Below are 26,991 nucleotides of genomic sequence, written 5' to 3'. Positions count from 1 at the left end.
CAATCAAAATCATCTCTATTTCTGTAATATGTCTTCCATTCTATCAAATGAGACCAAGAAATCGCAAATACAACTATAAAAAACATACGAAAAAACACTGCAAAGTTGCTGTTTTAATCGAAAAATCATGATTTCATTTTTTTTCTCTCATTATACACAGTGTGCTGCAGGATCTGTTTTATGTGGTGCACACATACCACATAGATGTATTCTCTCATATCTAGGCCCAAATGTACCACTCACAGTTTATCAGAGTGAGCTGAGCTCATGGCGTAGATCTACGGTTTGGACCCTGAACGTAAAGCCGTAGATCTACGGGACGGACCCTGAAAGGGTTAACTGAATGACTTATTGACTTAACTGAATGACTTAGTGACTTAACTGATTTGACTGAATGACTTGACTGACTGACTGGACTAACTGAATGGTTTGACTGACTGACTGGACTAACTGAATGACTTGACTGACTGAATGAATTAACTGACTTACCGAATGACTTAAAGTTAGGCTTTTTTACTGAAGAGGACCCTGAAATGGTGTCTAGAGCAGCTGATGCCTTACCGTCAGTTGTATAATGTACTGCAGGGTAAAATACAACAGAAATCCATTACAAAATTTATGCACAGTCTAGTACAACCATTGATTTCAGTACCAAAACCTCTACCATCCACCTCAGCCCAGTAGGACCACAACATAACTCTCCACTCTCTTCACAATCATCCACAAACACCAGCACCCACAATTTAAGGTAAGAAATACTATTATATCTGTTGCAGTTATAGTCTTAAGCAATAAAAACAACATAATACATCACGACAGTGAACTACAATTATATATTCACTTTTATTTTTGTAATATCTGGAGGTCTAAAAAAAAGTTGTTCGAAGGGGAAGACCGCATCCTGAATTTTTGCCCATATCCAAAAACAAAAAAATCAACTGAGCGACTGCTTGTATCCTGAAAAACTCATATGGTGGGGGATTCGTAAGCCGACGTTCCACTGTATTATTATTATTATTACGTATTATTATTATAATAATAAATTAAGGGTTATTTTCAAGCCGTGGTAAACTGTGGATGACTGAAACTGCGGAAACTGAATTCGTGGATACGAGAGTTCTACTGTAGTATTGTAAATTGTACTAATTGTATTTTTTTTTTTTGCAATTGCTCTACTATAAATTTTATTAATTTTAAAATTTTTCACTATCCCTCTTTTTGTAATAATGTATAATAAAAATTCACCTCTCCATAACCTGTGTCTAGCTTTAAGTACAGTGGAGACCCTCAAGTTTCGTGATTAATCCGTTCCAGAGTCTGCCGACTGGCAAAATTCATGATTGGCAAATCTATTTTCCCCATAAGAAATAATGGAAACCCAATTAATCCGTTTCAGATAACCAAAAGTATTAACAAAAAATAATTTTTTTCAAGATTAAATATAGATTTACACACAGAAAACAATGACAAATAAATATAAAGCACTAATAAAATGGATAAATGAACATTTAACATCACACTTAACCTTTATTGATTCTTGTTGGTGTAGGAGATAGGTAGGAGGCAAGAGGAAGGTGCGTTTATTATGCTTCAATATGACGCTAATATCATCTCTACAGCTTATCTATCTATCACAATTCATCTAATATGACATTATAGGTAGTAGGTTGGTAGACAGCAACCACCCAGGGAAGCACTACCGTCCTGCCAGATGACTGTGAAACAGAAACCTGTAACTGTTTTGCATGATGGTAGGATTGCTGTTTTCTTTTTCTGCCTCATAAACACGCTAGATAACAGGGATATCTTGCTACTCCTACTTACACTTTGGTCACACTTCACAGACACGCACATGCATATATATATACATACATCTAGGTTTTTCTCCTTTTTCTAAATAGCTCTTGTTCTTCTTTATTTCTTCTATTGTCCATGGGGAAGTGGAAAAGAATCTTTCCTCCATAAGCCATGCGTGTCGTATGAGGCGACTAAAATGCCGGGAGCAATGGGCTAGTAACCCCTTCTTCTGTAGACATTTACTAAAAAAGAGAAGAAGAAAAACTTTATAAAACTGGGATGCTTAAATGTGCGTGGATGTAGTGCGGATGACAAGAAACAGATGATTGCTGATGTTATAAATGAAAAGAAGTTGGATGTCCTGGCCCTAAGCGAAACAAAGCTGAAGGGGGTAGGGGAGTTTCAGTGGGGGGAAATAAATGGGATTAAATCTGGAGTAACTGAGAGAGTTAGAGCAAAGGAAGGGGTAGCAGTAATGTTGAATGATCAGTTATGGAAGGAGAAAAGAGAATATGAATGTGTAAATTCAAGAATTATGTGGATTAAAGTAAAGGTTGGATGCGAGAAGTGGGTCATAATAAGCGTTTATGCACCTGGAGAAGAGAGGAATGCAGAGGAGAGAGAGAGATTTTGGGAGATGTTAAGTGAATGTATAGGAGCCTTTGAACCAAGTGAGAGAGTAATTGTGGTAGGGGACCTGAATGCTAAAGTAGGAGAAACTTAGAGAGGGTGTGGTAGGTAAGTTTGGGGTGCCAAGTGTAAATGATAATGGGAGCCCTTTGATTGAACTTTGTATAGAAAGGGGTTTAGTTATAGGTAATACATATTTTAAGAAAAAGAGGATAAATAAGTATACAAGATATGATGTAGGGCGAAATGACAGTAATTTGTTGGATTATGTATTGGTAGATAAAAGACTGTTGAGTAGACTTCAGGATGTACATGTTTATAGAGGGGCCACATATATATCAGATCACTTTCTAGTTGTAGCTACACTGAGAGTAAAAGGTAGATGGGATACAAGGAGAATAGAAGCATCAGGGAAGAGAGAGGTGAAGGTTTATAAACTAAAAGAGGAGGCAGTTAGGGTAAGATATAAACAGCTATTGGAGGATAGATGGGCTAATGAGAGCATAGGCAATGGGGTCTAAGAGGTATGGGGTAGGTTTAAAAATGTAGTGTTAGAGTGTTCAGCAGAAGTTTGTGGTTACAGGAAAGTGGGTGCGGGAGGGAAGAGGAGCGATTTGTGGAATGATGATGTAAAGAGAGTAGTAAGGGAGAAAAAGTTAGCATATGAGAAGTTTTTACAAAATAGAAGTGATGCAAGGAGGGAAGAGTATATGGAGAAAAAGAGAGAGGTTAAGAGAGTGGTGAAGCAATGTAAAAAGAGAGCAAATGAGAGAGTGGGTGAGATGTTATCAACAAATTTTGTTGAAAATAAGAAAAAGTTTTGGAGTGAGATTAACAAGTTAGGAAAGCCTAGAGAACAAATGGATTTGTCAGTTAAAAATAGGAGAGGAGAGTTATTAAATGGAGAGTTAGACGTATTGGGAAGATGGAGGGAATATTTTGAGGAATTGTTAAATGTTGATGAAGATAGGGAAGCTGTGATTTCGTGTATAGGACAAGGAGGAATAACATCTTGTAGGAGTGAGGAAGAGCCAGTTGTGAGTGTGGGGGAAGTTCGTGAGGCAGTAGGTAAAATGAAAGGGGGTAAGGCAGCCGGGATTGATGGGATAAAGATAGAAATGTTAAAAGCAGGTGGGGATATAGTTTTGGAGTGGTTGGTGCAATTAGTTAATAAATGTATGGAAGAGGGTAAGGTACCTAGGGATTGGCAGAGAGCATGCATAGTTCCTTTGTATAAAGGCAAAGGGGATAAAAGAGAGTGCAAAAATTATAGGGGGATAAGTCTGCTGAGTATACCTGGTAAAGTGTATGGTAGAGTTATTATTGAAAGAATTAAGAGTAAGACGGAGAATAGGATAGCAGATGAACAAGGAGGCTTTAGGAAAGGTAGGGGGTGTGTGGACCAGGTGTTTACAGTGAAACATGTAAGTGAACAGTATTTAGATAAGGCTAAAGAGGTCTTTGTGGCATTTATGGATTTGGAAAAGGCGTATGACAGGGTGGATAGGGGGGCAATGTGGCAGATGTTGCAAGTGTATGGTGTAGGAGGTAGGTTACTGAAAGCAGTGAAGAGTTTTTACGAGGATAGTGAGGCTCAAATTAGAGTATGTAGGAAAGAGGGAAATTTTTTCCCAGTAAAAGTAGGCCTTAGACAAGGATGTGTGATGTCACCGTGGTTGTTTAATATATTTATAGATGGGATTGTAAGAGAAGTAAATGCGAGGGTCTTGGCAAGAGGCGTGGAGTTAAAAGATAAAGAATCACACACAAAGTGGGAGTTATCACAGCTGCTCTTTGCTGATGACACTGTGCTCTTGGGAGATTCTGAAGAGAAGTTGCAGAGATTGGTGGATGAATTTGGTAGGGTGTGCAAAAGAAGAAAATTAAAGGTGAATACAGGAAAGAGTAAGGTTATGAGGATAACAAAAAGATTAGGTGATGAAAGATTGAATATCAGATTGGAGGGAGAGAGTATGGAGGAGGTGAATGTATTCAGATATTTGGGAGTGGATGTGTCAGCGGATGGGTCTATGAAAGATGAAGTGAATCATAGAATTGATGAGGGGAAAAGAGTGAGTGGTGCACTTAGGAGTCTGTGGAGACAAAGAACTTTGTCCTTGGAGGCAGAGAGGGGAATGTATGAGAGTATAGTTTTACCAACGCTCTTATATGGGTGTGAAGCATGGGTGATGAATGTTGCAGCGAGGAGAAGGCTGGAGGCAGTGGAGATGTCATGTCTGAGGGCAATGTGTGGTGTGAATATAATGCAGAGAATTCGTAGTTTGGAAGTTAGGAGGAGGTGCGGGATTACCAAAACTGTTGTCCAGAGGGCTGAGGAAGGGTTGTTGAGGTGGTTCGGACATGTAGAGAGAATGTAGCGAAACAGAATGACTTCAAGAGTGTATCAGTCTGTAGTGGAAGGAAGGCGGGGTAGGGGTCGGCCTAGGAAAGGTTGGAGGGAGGGGTTAAAGGAGGTTTTGTGTGCGAGGGGCTTGGACTTCCAGCAGGCATGCGTGAGCGTGTTTGATAGGAGTGAATGGAGACAAATGGTTTTTAATACTTGACGTGCTGTTGGAGTGTGAGCAAAGTAACATTTATGAAGGGGTTCAGGGAAACCGGCAGGCCAGACTTGAGTCCTGGAGATGGGAAGTACAGTGCCTGCACTCTGAAGGAGGGGTGTTAATGTTGCAGTTTAAAAACTGTAGTATAAAGCACCCTTCTGGCAAGACAGTGATGGAGTGAATGATGGTGAAAGTTTTTCTTTTTCGGGCCACCCTGCCTTGGTGGGAATCGGCCAGTGTGATAATAAAAAAAAAAATGACATTATAAACAATATTAATAACATAGAAACATGATATATTCTCTAGAATGAATAAAATATGTCATAATGTATTTGAGGAGTAAATGGTGTAAGTTGTTGTTGGGTTTAAGGGCTGCCACTGAGCGAAGCCATGTTGGTGGCGGTGGAAGCTTTGGCCAAGACCACCATCACACTTAATGTATGTAATTTATAAATAAGAAATATTTACATTTTAATTTATGAATAAGAAATATTTACATTTTAATTTATAAATAAGTAAGTTTATTCAGGTATACACAAATACAGTTACATACATAGATTATCATACATAGCAGCATATGTGTGAAGTACCCAGGATAACCCAAAAAATTCAAGAGTGACATATTTCCATTGGTGTCCTTTTATATTTACACTTATATTTACTTTTATACTTACACTTTTATATTTACACTTACCTTGGAGGACATATTAGTTTAATTAGTTAGTTTGATGAAGGAGATGTTAGCAGAGGTTTAGGGTGGTGGAAGATAGCAGGGCGGTGTATGTTCAGCAGTCCTATACACATCCAACAACATTAGAGAGTTACTCTCATGTTGTTTTTCTATCACTTACTCGCTTAACTTACTTGCTACACTGTTAATTCTACACTTTATCGCTGGCTGGAGCTATAGCCTTTATTGATACCTGCTGCTTTAGTATCATACATATTGTAGAATCACTGAATCACTGCAGAAGGCACATTCTCCCCTCTCTCTTCCTCCTCTACTTTAGTACTTTGCTATGAGTTTTTTCTTGAATTCTATCATGTTTCTCACCTTCTTTACCAAAGGGCTGGCACTAGGAGCTTTCTTTGGCCCCATGGTGGCTTATTTAGCAGTTGCAAGCACAAAAAACAATGAATTATTATGAAATGTGTTGTATGAACCCGTGGGATGGTCACATGCTGGTAAACAATGGCACACTGAGTGTGAATAGTGCAGGAGACTGGCTTTGTGTGCGTGCTGATGGGCAGACGCATACCAGAAGGTCGCCGAGTCACGAGTCCAATCACGAACCATGAAGCTAAATTTTGCTGAAAAAACTTACCGAAAGTCGGATTTCACGAAAGTCACAGCCGACAAACAGCGCGGGTACACTGTAGTCTGTAAACATTAAAATTAGCCTGCCCGAAATGCTCATGCAAGTTAGTGGCTTTCTTTGTGCTTAACAAACTTTTACTGCATGTAAACTACTCGTTGTATACTATGCAAAGAAATAAATTTTTGAATTTGAATATTAGGAACCTATAAAGCAGACTGGGGAGTGTAGGGAAGCCTTATCTGTCCTCAGGAAAATCGGAAAAATAAAATATTTCCACTACAGTGGAACCTCAAATTTCGAACTTAATCCGTTCCAGGAGCTAGTTCTAAATTCGAAAAGTTTGAAAAGCGAAGCAATATTTCCCATTAGAAATAATGGAAATACAATTAATCCGTTCCAGAAACCCAGAAATATTCACAAAAAAATACATTTTATAGAGATTAATTATAGTTTTACATACACACAACAAATATAGTGTACAATTATGTATTAATAAATTTAACCCTTTCAGGGTCCAAGGCCCAAATCTGGAGTCACGCACCAGTGTCCAAGAATTTTCAAAAAAAAAATTTGTTATTTTTTCTTATGAAATCGTAGAGAATCTTTTTGTGAAGGTAATAAAACAAAAAGTACGAAATTTGGTGGAAAACTGACGAAATTATGCTCTCGCGAATTTTGATGTGTCAGCGATATTTACGAATCGGCGATTTTGCCGACTTTGACTCCCATTTTAGGCCAATTACATTATTCCAATCAACCAAATTCTCAGCTATTTCACTAGTATTACTTCTATTCTATCGATTGAGCACAAGAAATCGCCAAGTCAACTGTTTCAACTACAAAATAAAGTGATCGGAAATTGTTAATTTGGCCAATTTAACACAAAGTTCAAAATATTCCAATTTCAAAATAGGGTCCAGAATGAACAATGTAGGTATTCCTGGAACTAAACTAACATTTCCTCTGTTCATTAGTTATGTTTTGAGGCTTTACAAATAAATTCCATTTTGATTTTTTATTCACATAATAAATTTTTATTCACACCAAAAAATAGAAGATTTACTGTTATGCAATACTGTAATAATTGTATAAATATCATCACCATATTTGTGAATGTATATTAGACCCACCAGCCGACGTGTATTAGATGTGTGAGGTCGTTTGTTTACTCTTGAATATCGGCAAAAATTTAACATTTCTGCTACTTTGAGCTCAGTTTCAAGCCATTTCCAGTGCTAAAACCAATCAAAATCATCTCTATTTCTGTAATATGTCTTCCATTCTATCAAATGAGACCAAGAAATCGCAAATACAACTATAAAAAACATACGAAAAAACACTGCAAAGTTGCTGTTTTAATCGAAAAATCATGATTTCATTTTTTTTCTCTCATTATACACAGTGTGCTGCAGGATCTGTTTTATGTGGTGCACACATACCACATAGATGTATTCTCTCATATCTAGGCCCAAATGTACCACTCACAGTTTATCAGAGTGAGCTGAGCTCATGGCGTAGATCTACGGTTTGGACCCTGAACGTAAAGCCGTAGATCTACGGGACGGACCCTGAAAGGGTTAAATAAATATATAAAATAACATTTTTACTTACCTTTATTGAAGATTGGTGATGGCATCTGGAAGATAGGGAGGAGGAGAGAAGGAGTTGGGGTTAGTGTTTGGAAGGGGAATCCCCCTCCATAAGGACTTTAGGTATCAAAGCCCTCTCTGGGGTTACTTCCCTTCTGTCTTTTAATGCCACTAGGACCAGCTGGAGAGTCACTGGACCCCTGTCTTACAAAATAACTGTCCACAGTCCTCTGTTTCTGGCACCTCTTTAAGATGTCCCTAAAATGGGGAAATCAGCTTCCTTGATTTGTTCTTTCTTTGCCAGGATAGAAGCGATGGTCGACTTGTTTTTTCCCATACATCCTGGCAAGCTTAACATGTTTCACACCACTCTCATACTTCTGTATTATTTCCTTCTTCACATCTATGGTGTTTCTCACTTTCTTTACCACAGGGGTACCACTATCAAGTTTCTTTGGGCCCATTGTAGCTTATTTCACAGTCCCACAAGCACTAAACACAATGAATTAATTGTAAAATGTTTGAATGAGAGTGCAGGTTATTGTTCACTCAAGCATCAACAAAGCCAGACTGGCTCAAGGCGCCTGCGCGGGGACGCGGACAGAAGGGGCTGGTGGATAGGTCCAGTACCCAGTGGTTCGAAAATAGGGGCAAGTCTGATAATAGGGACAAAGCTGGTTCGAAAAAAGCAGTCAATTTTCAAAGAGTTCGATATGTGATACGTTCGAAATTTGAGGTTCCACTGTACTTTGAGCTAAATTTTTAACTGCCTTCAGTCCTGAAACCAACCAAAATCATCTCTATTTCAGTAGTATGTCAGCCATTCTATCAAATGATACCAAGAAACTCCAGTAAAACCATTAAAACCATCTGAGAAAACACCTCAGAAATACTATTTTAAATCATATACGTACATGGTCAGACTTTTACTTTTTCCATCATGCACCACATGGGGCAAGATTTTTTTTATACTGTGCACACTCACCAAACAAGCCCATTCTCTTATCTAGGCCAAAATTTACTGCTCATGGCTTATCTGAGTGTGCTGAGCTCATGATACAGAACTGTATGAGGGACCCCTGACCTCATTGAAGTAGTTCAATGTGATGGCCACTGAAAGGGTTAATAATATCTGTAGATCCCTTTCCTTGTATCCTACTCCCAAAATTTGTAACATAATCTATATTCTTAATGTGATCTGATTTTGCTTCTCATTTCCTTTACATAGTTTTTATCAGCATTAAACTCCATTATCCACCTGTCATTCCACTTGCTCAATGTATCCAAGTTACCTTGTAAAGATTTAGTCACTTTTATTATGGTATTTATTTTGTATGAGATTTTTTCATCATCCACATGCAAATTCATGGGGTATTCTATTCCTTCTAGAAAAACTAAACAGATCACAGCTAAGAGACTGAACAGTCCCTGGCTAACACCCAGCATCCTCAAATCCATAAATATGAAGCACCAGTATGAAAAACAGTACAGAATGGGTCACATAACCAGAGACCAAACAAAACATTACTCATCTATCTTAGCCAGCCTGATAAGAAGGGCAAAAAAATTATATTATGAGAACAGATTATCCAACTTAAAAGGTGATATAAAAAAGACCCGGGAAACCCTATCTGAAATTCTAGGAACAAAACCAGATGAACGTAGCCTACTTCCACCTACTGAAACAGCAAACAGACTCGACGTTTTCTTCTCCACCATAGGAAAAAACCTTGCGGGTAAAATCCCAAGCTCAAATACCCCACCCAATGACTACCTCACTGGCACCTACCCGAACACACTATTCCTAGCTCCAACCAACCCAACAGAAGTCTCACTTATTATCAACACACTAAAAAACAAGACAGGAGATTTAAATACCTTACCGCCCTTTATATACAATAAAGCTTCAAAAGTGCTGTCACCAATCATTGCAACACTCTTTAACAAATCCATCGAATCCTCTACCTTCCCTACAGTTCTCAGAATAGCAAGGGTGGTCACCCCGATACATAAAAGAGGAGATCAAGCAGACTTGAATAACTATAGGCCAATATCCAACTTACACCCTCTAAAATCTTTGAAAAACTAATTCATAAGCAAATCTATTCCTACCTCATCTCCCACAACATACTCAACCCCTTGTCAGCCTAATAAAAATACGAATGATGCTATTATACACGTGCTAACACAAATATACACTGCACTCGAGAAAGAAGAAGTCCCATTGGGAATCTTCATTGATTTATGTAAAGCTTTTGATACAGTTGACCATGATTTGCTGCACATAAAATTATCACACTGTGGTATAAGAGGGCACTACCTCAACTACCTAAAGTCATACCTTAGCAACAGAAGCCAATATGTGTACACAAATGGAGCAAACTCTTCCACACAGCCAATTACAGTTGGTGTCCCACAGGGAAGTGTCCTTGGCCCTCTTTCTCATTTACATAAACGACCTACCAAATGCATCGCAACTACTCAAACCCACACTATTTGCAGATGACACTACATTGTCTTCTGTCACCCAAGCTCAGTCTTACTAGCCAATACTGTAAATACCGAATTACAGAAAATATCTACCTGGATGATGATTAACAAACTTACTCTCAATATTGACAAAACCTACTACATTCAGTTTTGGAACAGAACTACAGATGTTCCTCTTAACATAATGATAAACGGATCACCTATCACAAAGCTCACAGAGGGAAAATTCTTAGGAATCCACCTTGATAATAGACTCAAATTTCAAACACATGTACAACAAATTTCCAAGAAAATCTCCAAGACCGTAGGCATACTATCGAAGATACGGTACTATGTGCCACAGTTAGCCCTCCTGGCCCTATATTACTTACTCATTTACCCCTATCTCACCTATGGAACTTGTGCATGGGGCTCAACAACAATAAATAATCTCAGACCATTAATTACCCAACAAAAGGCTGCAGTCAGAATGATAAATTCCCACTCCAGGCAGCATACTCCACCAATATTCAAAACTCTAAACTTACTCACCGTACAAAACATCCATACTTATTATTGTGCCTACTACATACACCTACCATCCGACTTACGACCTGCTCGACTTACGACCACTCGACTTACGACCGTGTTTTTTATGCCAAATTTCTGGGAATTAAACAACTATTTGTGTTGTACACAGTGTTTATCCTAAACCTTACAGTATAAAATACAGTACTAACAGCATAAAAAGTAAAGTAAAACATGAAATACCAAAATAAAACAATAAAATAAAGTCATTACAAAAATGTTTTGTTGATATTCAGTAGTAAAGTTCGACTTGCGACCATTTCGACTTATGACCGGTTTCTCGGAGCCGAACTCGGTCGTAAGTCGGATGGTAGGTGTACATATAACACTAAACTCGAATATAGACCCTCCCCTCAAACTTCTCCTTACCACCTTCAGCAGAACACATGACCATAACACAAGGCACAGATCACTCTTTGATGTTCTCCGTGTCCATCTCGCACTATGTAAAAACTCAGTTCACATAAAAGGCCCAAAAATCAGGAATTCATTACCTGTGAATATAAAAGAAATACTGTTTGTTTATCAATTCAAGACTCTTCTTAAAAACCACTTACTCAACCACAACTAAATAAATACTGAATAACTGAATCTCATAAATGTATAACCTGTGACCCTATCAAACTATGTTTTTTTTTTAATTACATTCTCTTGAATGCACAGTAACTCATCTAATGACCATATGACCTGTTTCTGCACTACAAATCATTGATTTTACTTGATCTGATTCGATTATATTATACATTGTTATGCTACAAATTTGTACAACTTTAATGCTTCTTATTTGAAATACTCATTTGTACTTCATGTTGTAATTTGTTTACTGTAATTTTTACCACTGAATATATCATTGCTTAGTTAATCTAAGTTAATTTTAAGCCTGCCCATAATGCTCTGCATACAAGGGGCTTTTGGCAGGTACACCCAATCACTATATTTCTTTGTACACCTATGTATCATGTCCAAATAAAAAATAAATAAATATGTACAGTACTGTATTTAAATTATTGTTGGGGCAAGTACAAATCCTTATGACACAGACCTTTATGGATTGTGCACTTCCCATAAGTATTAGAATATTTGCTTAGACACAAGTATACTCAATAAACACAAATATAGTAGGATGGTAGATTACAGTCATCCAAGAAGTAACTACTGCCCTATAACATGAGCTGGAAATGGGAGCCTGTTGAATGTCTTGCATTGGTAGGATTACATTTTCTTTACCCCATGAACATGTAGGGTGACAATATACAGTTACCTTTACTTACTGGAGTTTTTCTTAATACAGTAGTTTTATTTCTATAACTGCATTTCCTTTCCTATTTATAGGGTCCAGTCTGAGACCAGGCTATGAGGGTGATGGTCTTCAGAGGTGGAGGTAACCTGAGTACACGTACTTTGTTTCCAGGCAGACTACAGATATTCGAACACAAACACATGCATGAATGCATGCACGCATGTGTTCATGCACATAAACATGACTACAGATATTTAAGATTTTGCAAAATTCCTGCCATGAAACACTAAGTGGGAGGTGATGGGGGATACCTTCCTTCCACCATTTAGTTATCAATTCATTATCTAGTTTTATGAATGATTATACTGTATTTTTATAATTTAGTTTAGTAACTATTTATATGAGAGAAAATCATATTAGTTGTTACTGTAAAGTTTTACTTTTCAGGATCCTCCCAGGAAACCTATTGGGTGGAATTACCAGTTAAAAACATCAAAAGATGACAAGGTTAGTATATGATGTTTTAATATTTTAATGGCTGTTATGTTCATGTGTTATGTGATGAGATTGCAGTGAATTCAGTGGGAAGTATGCTTGTTTACAAGAGAATTAATGACGTATATAAAGAAAAGTCATCAAGGATGAATGAGTTTTTTAATTGTGAGGCTTCAGTATTCACACTACTATTCATTTGTACAATCTGCTAATATTGAATGTCAGCATGTATATGTGAAGCATTTTAGGCACTATTGTTATTTTTAGTTTATAAGGCAATGATTATTTTACCAAAAATGCTGTGTGTAAATTCATTGTTGTAATAATTCTTCTAAAATCAGTTTGAACACCAGAAAATGGAATTTCACTTATGTTAATTAACCCCTTGACTGTCGCGACCCCAAATCCTCAAGTGTCTCTCTGTGTCGCAAAATATTAAAAAAAAAAATTATTTTATGAAATGATAGAGAATCTTTTCCCGATGGTAATAACACCAAAAGTACGGAATTTGATGGAAACCTTATAGAATTACTTTCTCACGAAGTTAACGATCTCGGCAGTATATACGCATTGGCGATTTCACCCATTTTGAGCCCTATTTTCGGCCAATTCCATTGTTCCAGTTAACCAAACTCATAGCTATTTCTTTAAAAATCCATTTGTTCTATCGATTGAGTACAAGAAACTGCTCATTTACCGATTTCAACTACCCAATAAAGTGGTCAGAAATTGGCAATTTGGCCAATTTCACGCAAATTAAAAAAGATGCCAATTTCAAAATAGGGTCTAGAAGAAACGATGCAGACATTCCTGGCACTAAAATAACATTTCCTCTGTTCATTAGTCATGTCTCCAGGCCCCTCTTATATTACTCTTGCTTTCTATTTTGAATTTTTATTCACACAAAAATAGAAGATTTACTGTTATGCAGACTACTTCATTATTGTAATAATTGTATAAATAACATCAACCCATTTGTGGCTGCGTATTAGAATGGCTAGTTGGACGTGTATTGAACATCGGCAAAAATCGAACATTTCCGCTAATTTGAGCTCAGTTTCAAGGTCCTTTTCATCGTGAAACCAATCAAAATCATCTCTATTTCTGTAAAATGTCTTTCATTCTATCACATGAGACCAAGAAAGCGAGAATACAATCATAAATACTATATGAAAATACACCTCAAAGTTGGTGATTTAATACAAAAACACGGTCAGTTTTTTTTTCTCATTATGCACTGTGTGCTGCAGGATTTTTTATACTGCGCACATTGACCACACAGACTCATTCTCTCACATGTGGGCCTACCAGCTTTTTCCTGCTTGATTTGAAGCTGCTAGAATTTTCACGTATTAATACGTCAAAACCACTGGCTCGTAAGGCGTATATATACAATGAAAACAGTCAAAATATTAATATAATTTAAATTAAAACTTGACTGATACAGATTTAGTAGGATTTAGTTGAATTATATCAGGTTAATTTTGGAAAGATTAGTTTTGGTGCAAAGTAAATATTTTTTTTAGCACTCTGGTAGTCTCCCACCAAGGTAGTGACCCAAAAAAGAAGAAACACTCACCACAACTCACTTGATCACTGTGTTGATAGAGACATGCCAATACTACAATTCAGATGCCCCTCCAAACTACAATTATCCCCACCCCTCCTTCAGAGTGCAGGCACTATTCTTTCTACATCCAGGACTCAAGTCTGGCTAACTGGATTCCGTGAATTCCAGCATGAGAACATAAGAAAGAAGGAGCACTGCATCAGGCCTACTGGCCCAAGCTGGTCAGGTCCAGCTCATATCCTCCCACACCCACCCATGTATTTGTCTAACCCATTTTTGAAACTACACAACATTTTAGCTTCAATGACATTACTTAAGAGTTTGCCCCACTCATCCACAACTCTATTACCAAACCAGTGCTTTCCTATATCCTTTCTAAATCTAAATTTTGCTAACTTGAACCTATTGCTGTGAGTCCTGCCTTGGTTAGATATTTTCATCATGTTATTTACATCCCCTTTGTTGATTCCTGTTTTCCATTTACATACCACAATGATATCCCCACTAATTCTACCCCTTTCTAGAGAGTGCAGAATCAGGGCCCTCAGTCTATCCCTGTAGGAAAGATTTCTGATACGTGGGATCAACTTAATTATCCTTCTTTGTTCCATTTCTAGTGCATTCTTATCCATTCTGTAATATGGTGATCAGAACTATGCAGGATAATCTAAATAAGGCCCAACCAATAATATATATAATTGAAGAACAACCTGAGGACTCCTGTTATTTATACATCTTGATATGAAGCCAGGTAGGTAGTAGGTTGGTAGACAGCAACCACCCAGGGAAGTACTACCGTCCTGCCAGATGACTGTGAAACAGAAACCTGTAACTGTTTTGCATGATGGTAGGATTGCTGGTTTCTTTTTCTGTCTCATAAACACGCTAGATAACAGGGATATCTTGCTACTCCTACTAACACTTTGGTCACACTTCACAGACACGCACATGCATATATATATACATACATCTAGGTTTTTCTCCTTTTTCTAAATAGTTCTTGTTCTTCTTTATTTCTTCTATTGTCCATGGGGAAGTGGAAAAGAATCTTTCCTCCGTAAGCCATGCGTGTCGTATGAGGCGACTAAAATGCCGGGAGCAATGGGCTAGTAACCCCTTCTCCTGTAGACACTTACTAAAAAAGAGAAGAAGAAAAACTTTATAAAACTGGGATGCTTAAATGTGTGTGGATGTAGTGCGGATGACAAGAAACAGATGATTGCTGATGTTATGAATGAAAAGAAGTTGGATGTCCTGGCCCTAAGCGAAACAAAGCTGAAGGGGGTAGGAGAATTTCAGTGGGGGGAAATAAATGGGATTAAATCTGGAGTATCTGAGAGAGTTAGAGCAAAGGAAGGGGTAGCAGTAATGTTAAATGATCAGTTATGGAAGGAGAAAAGAGAATATGAATGTGTAAATTCAAGAATTATGTGGATTAAAGTAAAGGTTGGATGCGAGAAGTGGGTCATAATAAGCGTGTATGCACCTGGAGAAGAGAGGAATGCAGAGGAGAGAGAGAGATTTTGGGAGATGTTAAGTGAATGTATAGGAGCCTTTGAACCAAGTGAGAGAGTAATTGTGGTAGGGGACCTGAATGCTAAAGTAGGAGAAACTTTTAGAGAGGGTGTGGTAGGTAAGTTTGGGGTGCCAGGTGTAAATGATAATGGGAGCCCTTTGATTGAACTTTGTATAGAAAGGGGTTTAGTTATAGGTGATACATATTTTAAGAAAAAGAGGATAAATAAGTATACAAGATATGATGTAGGGCGAAATGACAGTAGTTTGTTGGATTATGTATTGGTAGATAAAAGACTGTTGAGTAGACTTCAGGATGTACATGTTTATAGAGGGGCCACAGATATATCAGATCACTTTCTAGTTGTAGCTACACTGAGAGTAAAAGGTAGATGGGATACAAGGAGAATAGAAGCATCAGGGAAGAGAGAGGTGAAGGTTTATAAACTAAAAGAGGAGGCAGTTAGGGTAAGATATAAACAGCTATTGGAGGATAGATGGGCTAATGAGAGGATAGGCAATGGGGTCGAAGAGGTATGGGGTAGGTTTAAAAATGTAGTGTTAGAGTGTTCAGCAGAAGTTTGTGGTTACAGGAAAGTGGGTGCGGGAGGGAAGAGGAGCGATTGGTGGAATGATGATGTAAAGAGTGTAGTAAGGGAGAAAAAGTTAGCATATGAGAAGTTTTTACAAAGTAGAAGTGATGCAAGGAGGGAAGAGTATATGGAGAAAAAGAGAGAGGTTAAGAGAGTGGTGAAGCAATGTAAAAAGAGAGCAAATGAGAGAGTGGGTGAGATGTTATCAACAAATTTTGTTGAAAATAAGAAAAAGTTTTGGAGTGAGATTAACAAGTTAAGAAAGCCTAGAGAACAAATGGATTTGTCAGTTAAAAATAGGAGAGGAGAGTTATTAAATGGAGAGTTAGAGGTATTGGGAAGATGGAGGGAATATTTTGAGGAATTGTTAAATGTTGATGAAGATAGGGAAGCTGTGATTTCGTGTATAGGGCAAGGAGGAATAACATCTTGTAGGAGTGAGGAAGAGCCAGTTGTGAGTGTGGGGGAAGTTCGTGAGGCAGTAGGTAAAATGAAAGGGGGTAAGGCAGCCGGGATTGATGGGATAAAGATAGAAATGTTAAAAGCAGGTGGGGATATAGTTTTGGAGTGGTTGGTGCAATTAGTTAATAAATGTATGGAAGAGGGTAAGGTACCTAGGGATTGGCAGAGAGCATGCATAGTTCCTTTGTATAAAGGCAAAGGGGATAAAAGAGAGTGCAAAAATTATAGGGGGATAAGTCTGCTGAGTATACCTGGTAAAGTGTATGGTAGAGTTATTATTGAAAGAATTAAGAGTAAGACGGAGAATAGGATAGCAGATGAACAAGGAGGCTTTAGGAAAGGTAGGGGGTGTGTGGACCAGGTGTTTACAGTGAAACATATAAGTGAACAGTATTTAGATAAGGCTAAAGAGGTCTTTGTGGCATTTATGGATTTGGAAAAGGCGTATGACAGGGTGGATAGGGGGGCAATGTGGCAGATGTTGCAAGTGTATGGTGTAGGAGGTAGGTTACTGAAAGCAGTGAAGAGTTTTTACGAGGATAGTGAGGCTCAAGTTAGAGTATGTAGGAAAGAGGGAAATTATTTCCCAGTAAAAGTAGGCCTTAGACAAGGATGTGTGATGTCACCGTGGTTGTTTAATATATTTATAGATGGGGTTGTAAGAGAAGTAAATGCGAGGGTCTTGACAAGAGGCGTGGAGTTAAAAGATAAAGAATCACACACAAAGTGGGAGTTGTCACAGCTGCTCTTTGCTGATGACACTGTGCTCTTGGGAGATTCTGAAGAGAAGTTGCAGAGATTGGTGGATGAATTTGGTAGGGTGTGCAAAAGAAGAAAATTAAAGGTGAATACAGGAAAGAGTAAGGTTATGAGGATAACAAAAAGATTAAGTGATGAAAGATTGAATATCAGATTGGAGGGAGAGAGTATGGAGGAGGTGAATGTATTCAGATATTTGGGAGTGGACGTGTCAGCGGATGGGTCTATGAAAGATGAGGTGAATCATAGAATTGATGAGGGAAAAAGAGTGAGTGGTGCACTTAGGAGTCTGTGGAGACAAAGAACTTTGTCCTTGGAGGCAAAGAGGGGAATGTATGAGAGTATAGTTTTGCCAACGCTCTTATATGGGTGTGAAGCATGGGTGATGAATGTTGCAGCGAGGAGAAGGCTGGAGGCAGTGGAGATGTCATGTCTGAGGGCAATGTGTGGTGTGAATATAATGCAGAGAATTCGTAGTTTGGAAGTTAGGAGGAGGTGCGGGATTACCAAAACTGTTGTCCAGAGGGCTGAGGAAGGGTTGTTGAGGTGGTTCGGACATGTAGAGAGAATGGAGCGAAACAGAATGACTTCAAGAGTGTATCAGTCTGTAGTGGAAGGAAGGCGGGGTAGGGGTCGGCCTAGGAAAGGTTGGAGAGAGGGGGTAAAGGAGGTTTTGTGTGCGAGGGGCTTGGACTTCCAGCAGGTATGCATGAGCGTGTTTGATAGGAGTGAATGGAGACAAATGGTTTTTAATACTTGACGTGCTGTTGGAGTGTGAGCAAAGTAACATTTATGAAGGGGTTCAGGGAAACCGGCAGGCCGGACTTGAGTCCTGGAGATGGGAAGTACAGTGCCTGCACTCTGAAGGAGGGGTGTTAATGTTGCAGTTTAAAAACTGTAGCATAAAGCACCCTTCTGGCAAGACAGTGATGGAGTGAATGATGGTGAAAGTTTTTCTTTTTCGGGCCACCCTGCCTTGGTGGGAATCGGGCAGTGTGATAATAAATAATAAAAAATAATAATTCTATTCACTTTATTGGGAACACTTGTGCCTTATGACTGAGAGAGCAAAGTCCCCATCAATTCAATATAATTAGGTATTATTATAGTAACTGTTACTTATAAATACATGTTGGGTCCTATATCCCCATAACAATAAACATGTTAATAAACAACCAGGGTGACATCAAGCATACCTGTCAGGCTTATTTTTACTGGAAAATCTTTTTTCTCTCTCCTACACACCCCAACCTTAGCCTCACTATCCTCATAAAAACTCTTTACTTCTTTAAAAGTCACCTTTTAAGACATGCATAGCTTACTGGGGAAAGATTTTTTCCACTTCCTCACTAATCTAATCTAAAATAATGTGCATAGAAGAATTGCCTTTCATATAGTAGATAAGAGAGCAAATGAGAGAGTGGGTGAGATGTTGTCAACAATAAAATAAGAAAAAAATAAAGTAAGAAAAAATTCTGGAGTGAGATTAATAAGTTGAGGAAGCCTAGGGAACAAATGGATTTGACAGTTAAAAATAGGGGAGGAGAGTTATTGAATGGAGAGTTAGAGGTATCAAGAAGATGGAGGGAATATTTTGAGGAATTGTTAAATGTTGATGAAGATATGGAAGCTGTGATTTCATGTATAGGGCAAGGAGGAATAACATCTTGTAGGAGTGAGGAAGAGCCAGTTGTGAGTGTGGGGGAAGTTTGTGAGGCAGTGGGTAGAATGAAAGGGGGTAAGGCAGCTGGGATTGATGGGATAAAGATAGAAATGTTTAAAGCAGGTGGGGATATAGTTTTGGAGTGGTTGGTGCTGTTATTTAATAAATGTATGGGAAAGGGTAAGGTACCTAGGGATTGGCAGAGAACATGCATAGTTCCTCTGTATAAAGGCAAAGGGGATAAAAGAGAGTGCAAAAATTATAGGGGAATAAGTCTGTTGAGTATACCTGGTAAAGTGTATGGTAGAGTTATTATTGAAAAACATAGACAGATTTATTCCTGCCTCGTCTCACACAACATATTAAACCTTTGTCAATTTGGATTCAGGAATAATAATAGCACAGGTGATGCTAGAACTAATATATCCCGCACTTGAAAAGAAAGAAGTCCCTCTGGGCATTTTCATTTTCATTGATTTACGTAAAGCTTTTGATACAGTTGACCACGAACTGCTGTACTCTAAATTAACACACTATGGTATCAGAGGCCACTCCCTCAACTACCTAAAGTCATACCTTAGTAGCAGAATTCAATATGTGTATGCAAATGGTGCAAACTCTTCACCTCAACCAATCACAGTAGGAGTCCCACAGGGAAGTGTCCTTGGACCACTCCTCTTTCTCTTATTATTTTATTATTATCACACCGGCCGATTCCCACCAAGGCAGGGTGGCCCGAAAAAGAAAAACTTTCACCATCATTCACTCCATCACTGTCTTGCCAGAAGGGTGCTTTACACTACAGTTTTTAAACTGCAACATTAACACCCCTCCTTCAGAGTGCAGGCACTGTACTTCCCATCTCCAGGACTCAAGTCCGGCCTGCCGGTTTCCCTGAATCCCTTCATAAATGTTACTTTGCTCACACTCCAACAGCACGTCAAGTATTAAAAACCATTTGTCTCCATTCACTCCTATCAAACACGCTCACGCATGCCTGCTGGAAGTCCAAGCCCCTCGCACACAAAACCTCCTTTACCCCCTCCCTCCAACCCTTCCTAGGCCGACCCCTACCCCGCCTTCCTTCCACTACAGACTGATACACTCTTGAAGTCATTCTGTTTCGCTCCATTCTCTCTACATGTCCGAACCACCTCAACAACCCTTCCTCAGCCCTCTGGACAACAGTTTTGGTAATCCCGCACCTCCTCCTAACTTCCAAACTACGAATTCTCTGCATTATATTCACACCACACATTGCCCTCAGACATGACATCTCCACTGCCTCCAGCCTTCTCCTCGCTGCAACATTCATCACCCACGCTTCACACCCATATAAGAGCGTTGGTAAAACTATACTCTCATACATTCCCCTCTTTGCCTCCAAGGACAAAGTTCTTTGTCTCCACAGACTCCTAAGTGCACCACTCACTCTTTTTCCCTCATCAATTCTATGATTCACCTCATCTTTCATAGACCCATCCGCGGACACGTCCACTCCCAAATATCTGAATACGTTCACCTCCTCCATACTCTCTCCCTCCAATCTGATATTCAATCTTTCATCACCTAATCTTTTTGTTATCCTCATAACCTTACTCTTTCCTGTATTCACCTTTAATTTTCTTCTTTTGCACACCCTACCAAATTCATCCACCAATCTCTGCAACTTCTCTTCAGAATCTCCCAAGAGCACAGTGTCATCAGCAAAGAGCAGCTGTGACAACTCCCACTTTGTGTGTGATTCTTTATCTTTTAACTCCACGCCTCTTGCCAAGACCCTCGCATTTACTTCTCTTACAACCCCATCTATAAATATATTAAACAACCACGGTGACATCACACATCCTTGTCTAAGGCCTACTTTTACTGGGAAAAAATTTCCCTCTTTCCTACATACTCTAACTTGAGCCTCACTATCCTCGTAAAAACTCTTCACTGCTTTCAGTAACCTACCTCCTACACCATACACTTGCAACATCTGCCACATTGCCCCCCTATCCACCCTGTCATACGCCTTTTCCAAATCCATAAATGCCACAAAGACCTCTTTAGCCTTATCTAAATACTGTTCACTTATATGTTTCACTGTAAACACCTGGTCCACACACCCCCTACCTTTCCTAAAGCCTCCTTGTTCATCTGCTATCCTATTCTCCGTCTTATTCTTAATTCTTTCAATTATAACTCTACCATACACTTTACCAGGTACACTCAACAGACTTATCCCCCTATAATTTTTGCACTCTCTTTTATCCCCTTTGCCTTTATACAAAGGAACTATGCATGCTCTCTGCCAATCCCTAGGTACCTTACCCTCTTCCATACATTTATTAAATAATTGCACCAACCACTCCAAAACTATATCCCCACCTGCTTTTAACATTTCTATCTTTATCCCATCAATCCCGGCTGCCTTACCCCCTTTCATTTTACCTACTGCCTCACGAACTTCCCCCACACTCACAACTGGCTCTTCCTCACTCCTACAAGATGTTATTCCTCCTTGCCCTATACACGAAATCACAGCTTCCCTATCTTCATCAACATTTAACAATTCCTCAAAATATTCCTTCCATCTTCCCAATACCTCTAACTCTCCTCTCCTATTTTTAACTGACAAATCCATTTGTTCTCTAGGCTTTCTTAACTTGTTAATCTCACTCCTAAACTTTTTCTTATTTTCAACAAAATTTGTTGATAACATCTCACCCACTCTCTCATTTGCTCTCTTTTTACATTGCTTCACCACTCTCTTAACTTCTCTCTTTTTCTCCATATACTCTTCCCTCCTTGCATCACTTCTACTTTGTAAAAACTTCTCATATGCTAACTTTTTCTCCCTTACTACTCTCTTTACATCATCATTCCACCAATCGCTCCTCTTCCCTCCTGCACCCACTTTCCTGTAACCACAAACTTCTGCTGAACACTCTAACACTACATTTTTAAACCTACCCCATACCTCTTCGACCCCATTGCCTATGCTCTCATTAGCCCATCTATCCTCCAATAGCTGTTTATATCTTACCCTAACTGCCTCCTCTTTTAGTTTATAAACCTTCACCTCTCTCTTCCCTGATGCTTCTATTCTCCTTGTATCCCATCTACCCTTTACTCTCAGTGTAGCTACAACTAGAAAGTGATCTGATATATCTGTGGCCCCTCTATAAACATGTACATCCTGAAGTCTACTCAACAGTCTTTTATCTACCAATACATAATCCAACAAACTACTGTCATTTCGCCCTACATCATATCGTGTATACTTATTTATCCTCTTTTTCTTAAAATATGTATTACCTATAACTAAACCCCTTTCTATACAAAGTTCAATCAAAGGGCTCCCATTATCATTTACACCTGGCACCCCAAACTTACCTACCACACCCTCTCTAAAAGTTTCTCCTACTTTAGCATTCAAGTCCCCTACCACAATTACTCTCTCACTTGGTTCAAAGGCTCCTATACATTCACTTAACATCTCCCAAAATCTCTCTCTCTCCTCTGCATTCCTCTCTTCTCCAGGTGCATACACGCTTATTATGACCCACTTCTCGCATCCAACCTTTACTTTAATCCACATAATTCTTGAATTTACACATTCATATTCTCTTTTCTCCTTCCATAACTGATCATTTAACATTACTGCTACCCCTTCCTTTGCTCTAACTCTCTCAGATACTCCAGATTTTATCCCATTTATTTCCCCCCACTGAAACTCTCCTACCCCCTTCAGCTTTGTTTCGCTTAGGGCCAGGACATCCAACTTCTTTTCATTCATAACATCAGCAATCATCTGTTTCTTGTCATCCGCACTACATCCACGCACATTTAAGCAACCCAGTTTTATAAAGTTTTTCTTCTTCTCTTTTTTAGTAATTGTATACAGGAGAAGGGGTTACTAGCCCATTGCTCCCGGCATTTTAGTCGCCTCATACGACACGCATGGCTTACGGAGGAAAGATTCTTTTCCACTTCCCCATGGACAATAGAAGAAATAAAAAAGAACAAGAGCTATTTAGAAAAAGGAGAAAAAACCTAGATGTATGTATATATATATATGCATGTGCGTGTCTGTGAAGTGTGACCAAAGTGTAAGTAGGAGTAGCAAGATATCCCTGATCTACCGAATGCATCACAGCTACTCAAACCCCTATTATTTGCAGATGACACTACATACATTTCTCCCACCCAAGCCCAGTCATACTCGCCATCGCTGTCAATGCCAAATTGCTGAAAATATCTGCCTGGATGATGACTAATAAACTTACCCTGAATACTGATAAAACCTATTTCATTCAGTTTGGAAACAAAGCTGCAAATGTTCCACTTAACATAACGCTAAACGGATCATCAGTCACAAGACTTGCAGAGGGAAGATTCCTAGGTATCCACCTTGACGGTAGCTTTAAGTTCCAGACACATATACTAAAACAAATCACCAAGAAAATCTCTAAGACTGAAGGCATACTATCAAAGATACGGAACTACGTTCCACAATCAACTCTCCTGGCACTGTACCATTCACTCATATACCCTTATCTCAAATATGGAATTTGTGCATGGGGATCAACAACATTAACCCTTTGACTGTCTCAACCCCCAATCCTGAGGTGTCTCCTGGTGTCGCAAAATTTAAAAAAAAAAAATTATTTTTTATTATGAAATGATAGAGAATCTTTTCCCGATTGTAATGACACCAAAAAAACGAAATTTGATGGAAAACTGATGGAATTATGCTCTCGCGAAGTTAGCGACCTCGGTGCTGTTTACAAATCGGCGATTTCGCCCACTTTGAGCCCTATTTTCGGCTAATTCCATTGTTCCAGTCGCCCAAACTCATAGCTATTTCTTTAGAACTCCATTTTGTCTATCGATTGAGTACAAGAAACTGCCCATTTACCGATTACAACTTCCTAATAATGTGGTCAGAAATTTGCAATTTGGCCAATTTCACGAAAATTAAAAAATATGACAATTTCAAAATAAGGTCCAGAATGAACAATGCAGACATTCCTGGCCCTAAAATAACATTTTCTTTGTTCATCAGTCTCATCTCCAGGAGCCTCTGATATTACTCTTGCTTTCTATTTTGAATTTTTATTCAAGCAAAAAATAGAAGATTTACTGTTATGCAGACTACTGCAATATTGTAATAATTGTATAAATATTGTTAACCCATTCATGACTGCATGTTAGAATGGCTACTTGGACATTTATTGGAAAATGACATCATTTGTTTACTTTGAACATTGGCAAAAATCAAACATTTCCCCTACTTTGAGCTCCATTTCATGGTTCTTTTCATAGTAAAACCAATCAAAATCACCTCTATTTCTATAATATGTTTTCCATTCTATCAAATGAGACCAAGAAAACGAGAATACAACCATAAATATTATACGAAAACAGACCACAAAGTCAGCATTTTCATTTAAAAAACGGTCAGAGTTTTTTTTTCCTCATTATGCACTGCGTGCTGCAGGATTTTTTTATATGGTACACACTGACCACACAGACCCATTCTCTCACATGTGGGCCTACCAGCTTTCTCCTGCTTGATTTGAAGCCGCTAGAATTTATGAGTATATATACGTCAAAAACAGTGGCTCGTAAGACGTATATATACAACCAGAACAGTCAAAGGGTTAAAAACATCCATACTTATTCATGTGCCTACTACATACACAGAACAATACACGCAAATATAAACCCTCCACTCAAACTTCTCCTCACCAACCTTAACAGGACACATGACCATAACACAAGACAGATCTCTTTTTGATGTACCTCGTGTCCATATCACAGTATAAAAACTCTATGCACATAAAGGGCCCCAAAATATGGAATTCATTATCAGAAGATGCTAAAGTAACCCGGTCTGAAAATCAATTTAAGACTCTTCTCAAAAGCCTCTTAATCACCTTTCACTAAATGCTAAATACTCAGTATTCACATACTCAATATGTATTCCCATATCATAATTTCAACAATTACATTTGAACCTTTTATCCATTGTCAATAGGAATATAATTGAATCATTGTTTTCACAAAAAGCATCTTTGAATATTTAAATATATATCTTTTGTCTTATACAAATTAGATTAACTTATAATTAATAATGTACTGTACAACTATGATATAATTCTTAGTGTTAAGTAGTCAGTAAGCCAATAATGTTAATTCGGCCCATAATGCCTAGGCATAATAGAGGCTCTCTTTGCATTGCAACCCATTATTGTAAATACATAATCTCAATGTACTATTTGCAAAGACATAAATAAATAAATAAATCCTAGGTAGTAGGTTGGTAGACAGCAACCGCCCAGGGAGGTGCTACCATCCTGCCAAGTGAGTGTAAAATGGAAACCTGTAATTGTTTTACGTGATGGTAGGATTGCTGGTGTCTTTTTTTCTGTTTCTTATACATGCAAGATTTCAGGTACGTCTTGCTACTTCTACTTAAACTTAGGTCACACTGCACATATATGTACAAGCATATATATATATATATATATATATATATATATATACACACCCCTCTGGGTTTCCTTCTATTTTCTTATTAGTTCTTGTTCTTGTTTATTTCCTCTTATCTCCATGGGGAAGTGGAACAGAATTCTTCCTCCGTAAGCCATTCGTGTTGTAAGAGGCGACTAAAATGCCGGGAGCAAGGGCCTAGTACCCCCTTCTCCTGTATAAATTACTAAATTTAAAAAGAGAAACTTTGGTTTTTCTTTTGGGGCCACCCTGCCTTGGTGGGATATGGATTGTTTGTTGAAAATAAATAAATAAATAAATAAAAAGAATTAAGAGTGAGACGGAGAGTAGGATAGCAGATGAACAAGGAGGCTTTAGGAAAGGTAGGGGCTGTATAGACCAAGTGTTTACAGTGAAACATATAGGTGAACAGTATTTAGATAAGGGTAAAGAGGTTTTTGTGGCATTTATGGATAGTGAGGCTCAAGTTAGAATATGTAGGAAAGAGGGAGATTACTTCCCAGTAAAAGTAGGTCTTAGATAAGGTTGTGTGATGTCACCGTGGTTGTTCAATATATTTATAGCTGGGGTTGTAAGAGAAGTAAATGCGAGGGATCTTGGCAAGAGGTGTGGAGTTAAAAGATAAAGAATCGCACATAAAGTGGGAGTTGTCACAGTTGCTCTTTGCTGATGACACTGTGCTCTTGGGTGATTCTGAAGAGAAGTTGCAGAGGTTGGTGGATGAATTTGGTAGGGTATGTAAAAGAAGAAAATTGAAAGTGAATATAGGAAAGAGTAAGGTTATGAGGATAAAAAGATTAGGTGTTGAAAGATTGGATATCAGATTGAAGAGAGAGAGTATGGAGGAGGTGAATGTATTCAGATATTTGGGAGTGGACGTGTCAGTGGATGGGTCTATGAAAGATGAGGTGAATCATAGAATTAATGAGGGGAAAAGGGTGAGCAGTGCACTTAGGAGTCTGTGGAGACAAAGAACTTTGTCCTTGGAAGCAAAGAGGGGAATGTATGAGAGTATAGTTTTACCAACGCTCCTGTATGGGTGTGAAGCCTGGGTGATGAATGTTGCAGCGAGGAGAAGGCTGGAGGCAGTGGAGATGTCATGTCTGAGGGTAATGTGTGGTGTGAATATAATGCAGAGAATTCGTAGTTTGGAAGTTAGGAGGAGGTGCGGGATTGCCAAAACTGTTGTCCAGAGGGCTGAGGAAGGGTTGTTGAGGTGGTTCGGACATGTAGAGAG

At 38.6% G+C, this 26,991-nt stretch overlaps 1 protein-coding gene across 2 annotated transcripts in view; it reads left to right on the top strand.

Annotated features, from left to right (window-relative positions):
- Window positions 1–26,991, top strand: part of LOC128689166 (uncharacterized) — a 175,548-nt gene that overhangs the window by 57,058 nt on the left and 91,499 nt on the right. For both annotated transcript variants that reach the window (XM_070087371.1, XM_070087373.1), the window contains exon 2: window positions 12,641–12,700. In XM_070087371.1, coding sequence (XP_069943472.1) covers window positions 12,641–12,700 — 60 coding nt within the window. The remainder of the gene's footprint in view (window positions 1–12,640; window positions 12,701–26,991) is intronic.

This window comes from Cherax quadricarinatus, chromosome 21, assembly GCF_038502225.1.
Source record: "Cherax quadricarinatus isolate ZL_2023a chromosome 21, ASM3850222v1, whole genome shotgun sequence".
NCBI classification, from domain to species: domain Eukaryota; kingdom Metazoa; phylum Arthropoda; class Malacostraca; order Decapoda; family Parastacidae; genus Cherax; species Cherax quadricarinatus.
Note: the sequence above shows the minus strand (reverse complement) of the source record. Positions and strands in the feature narration are given on the sequence as shown.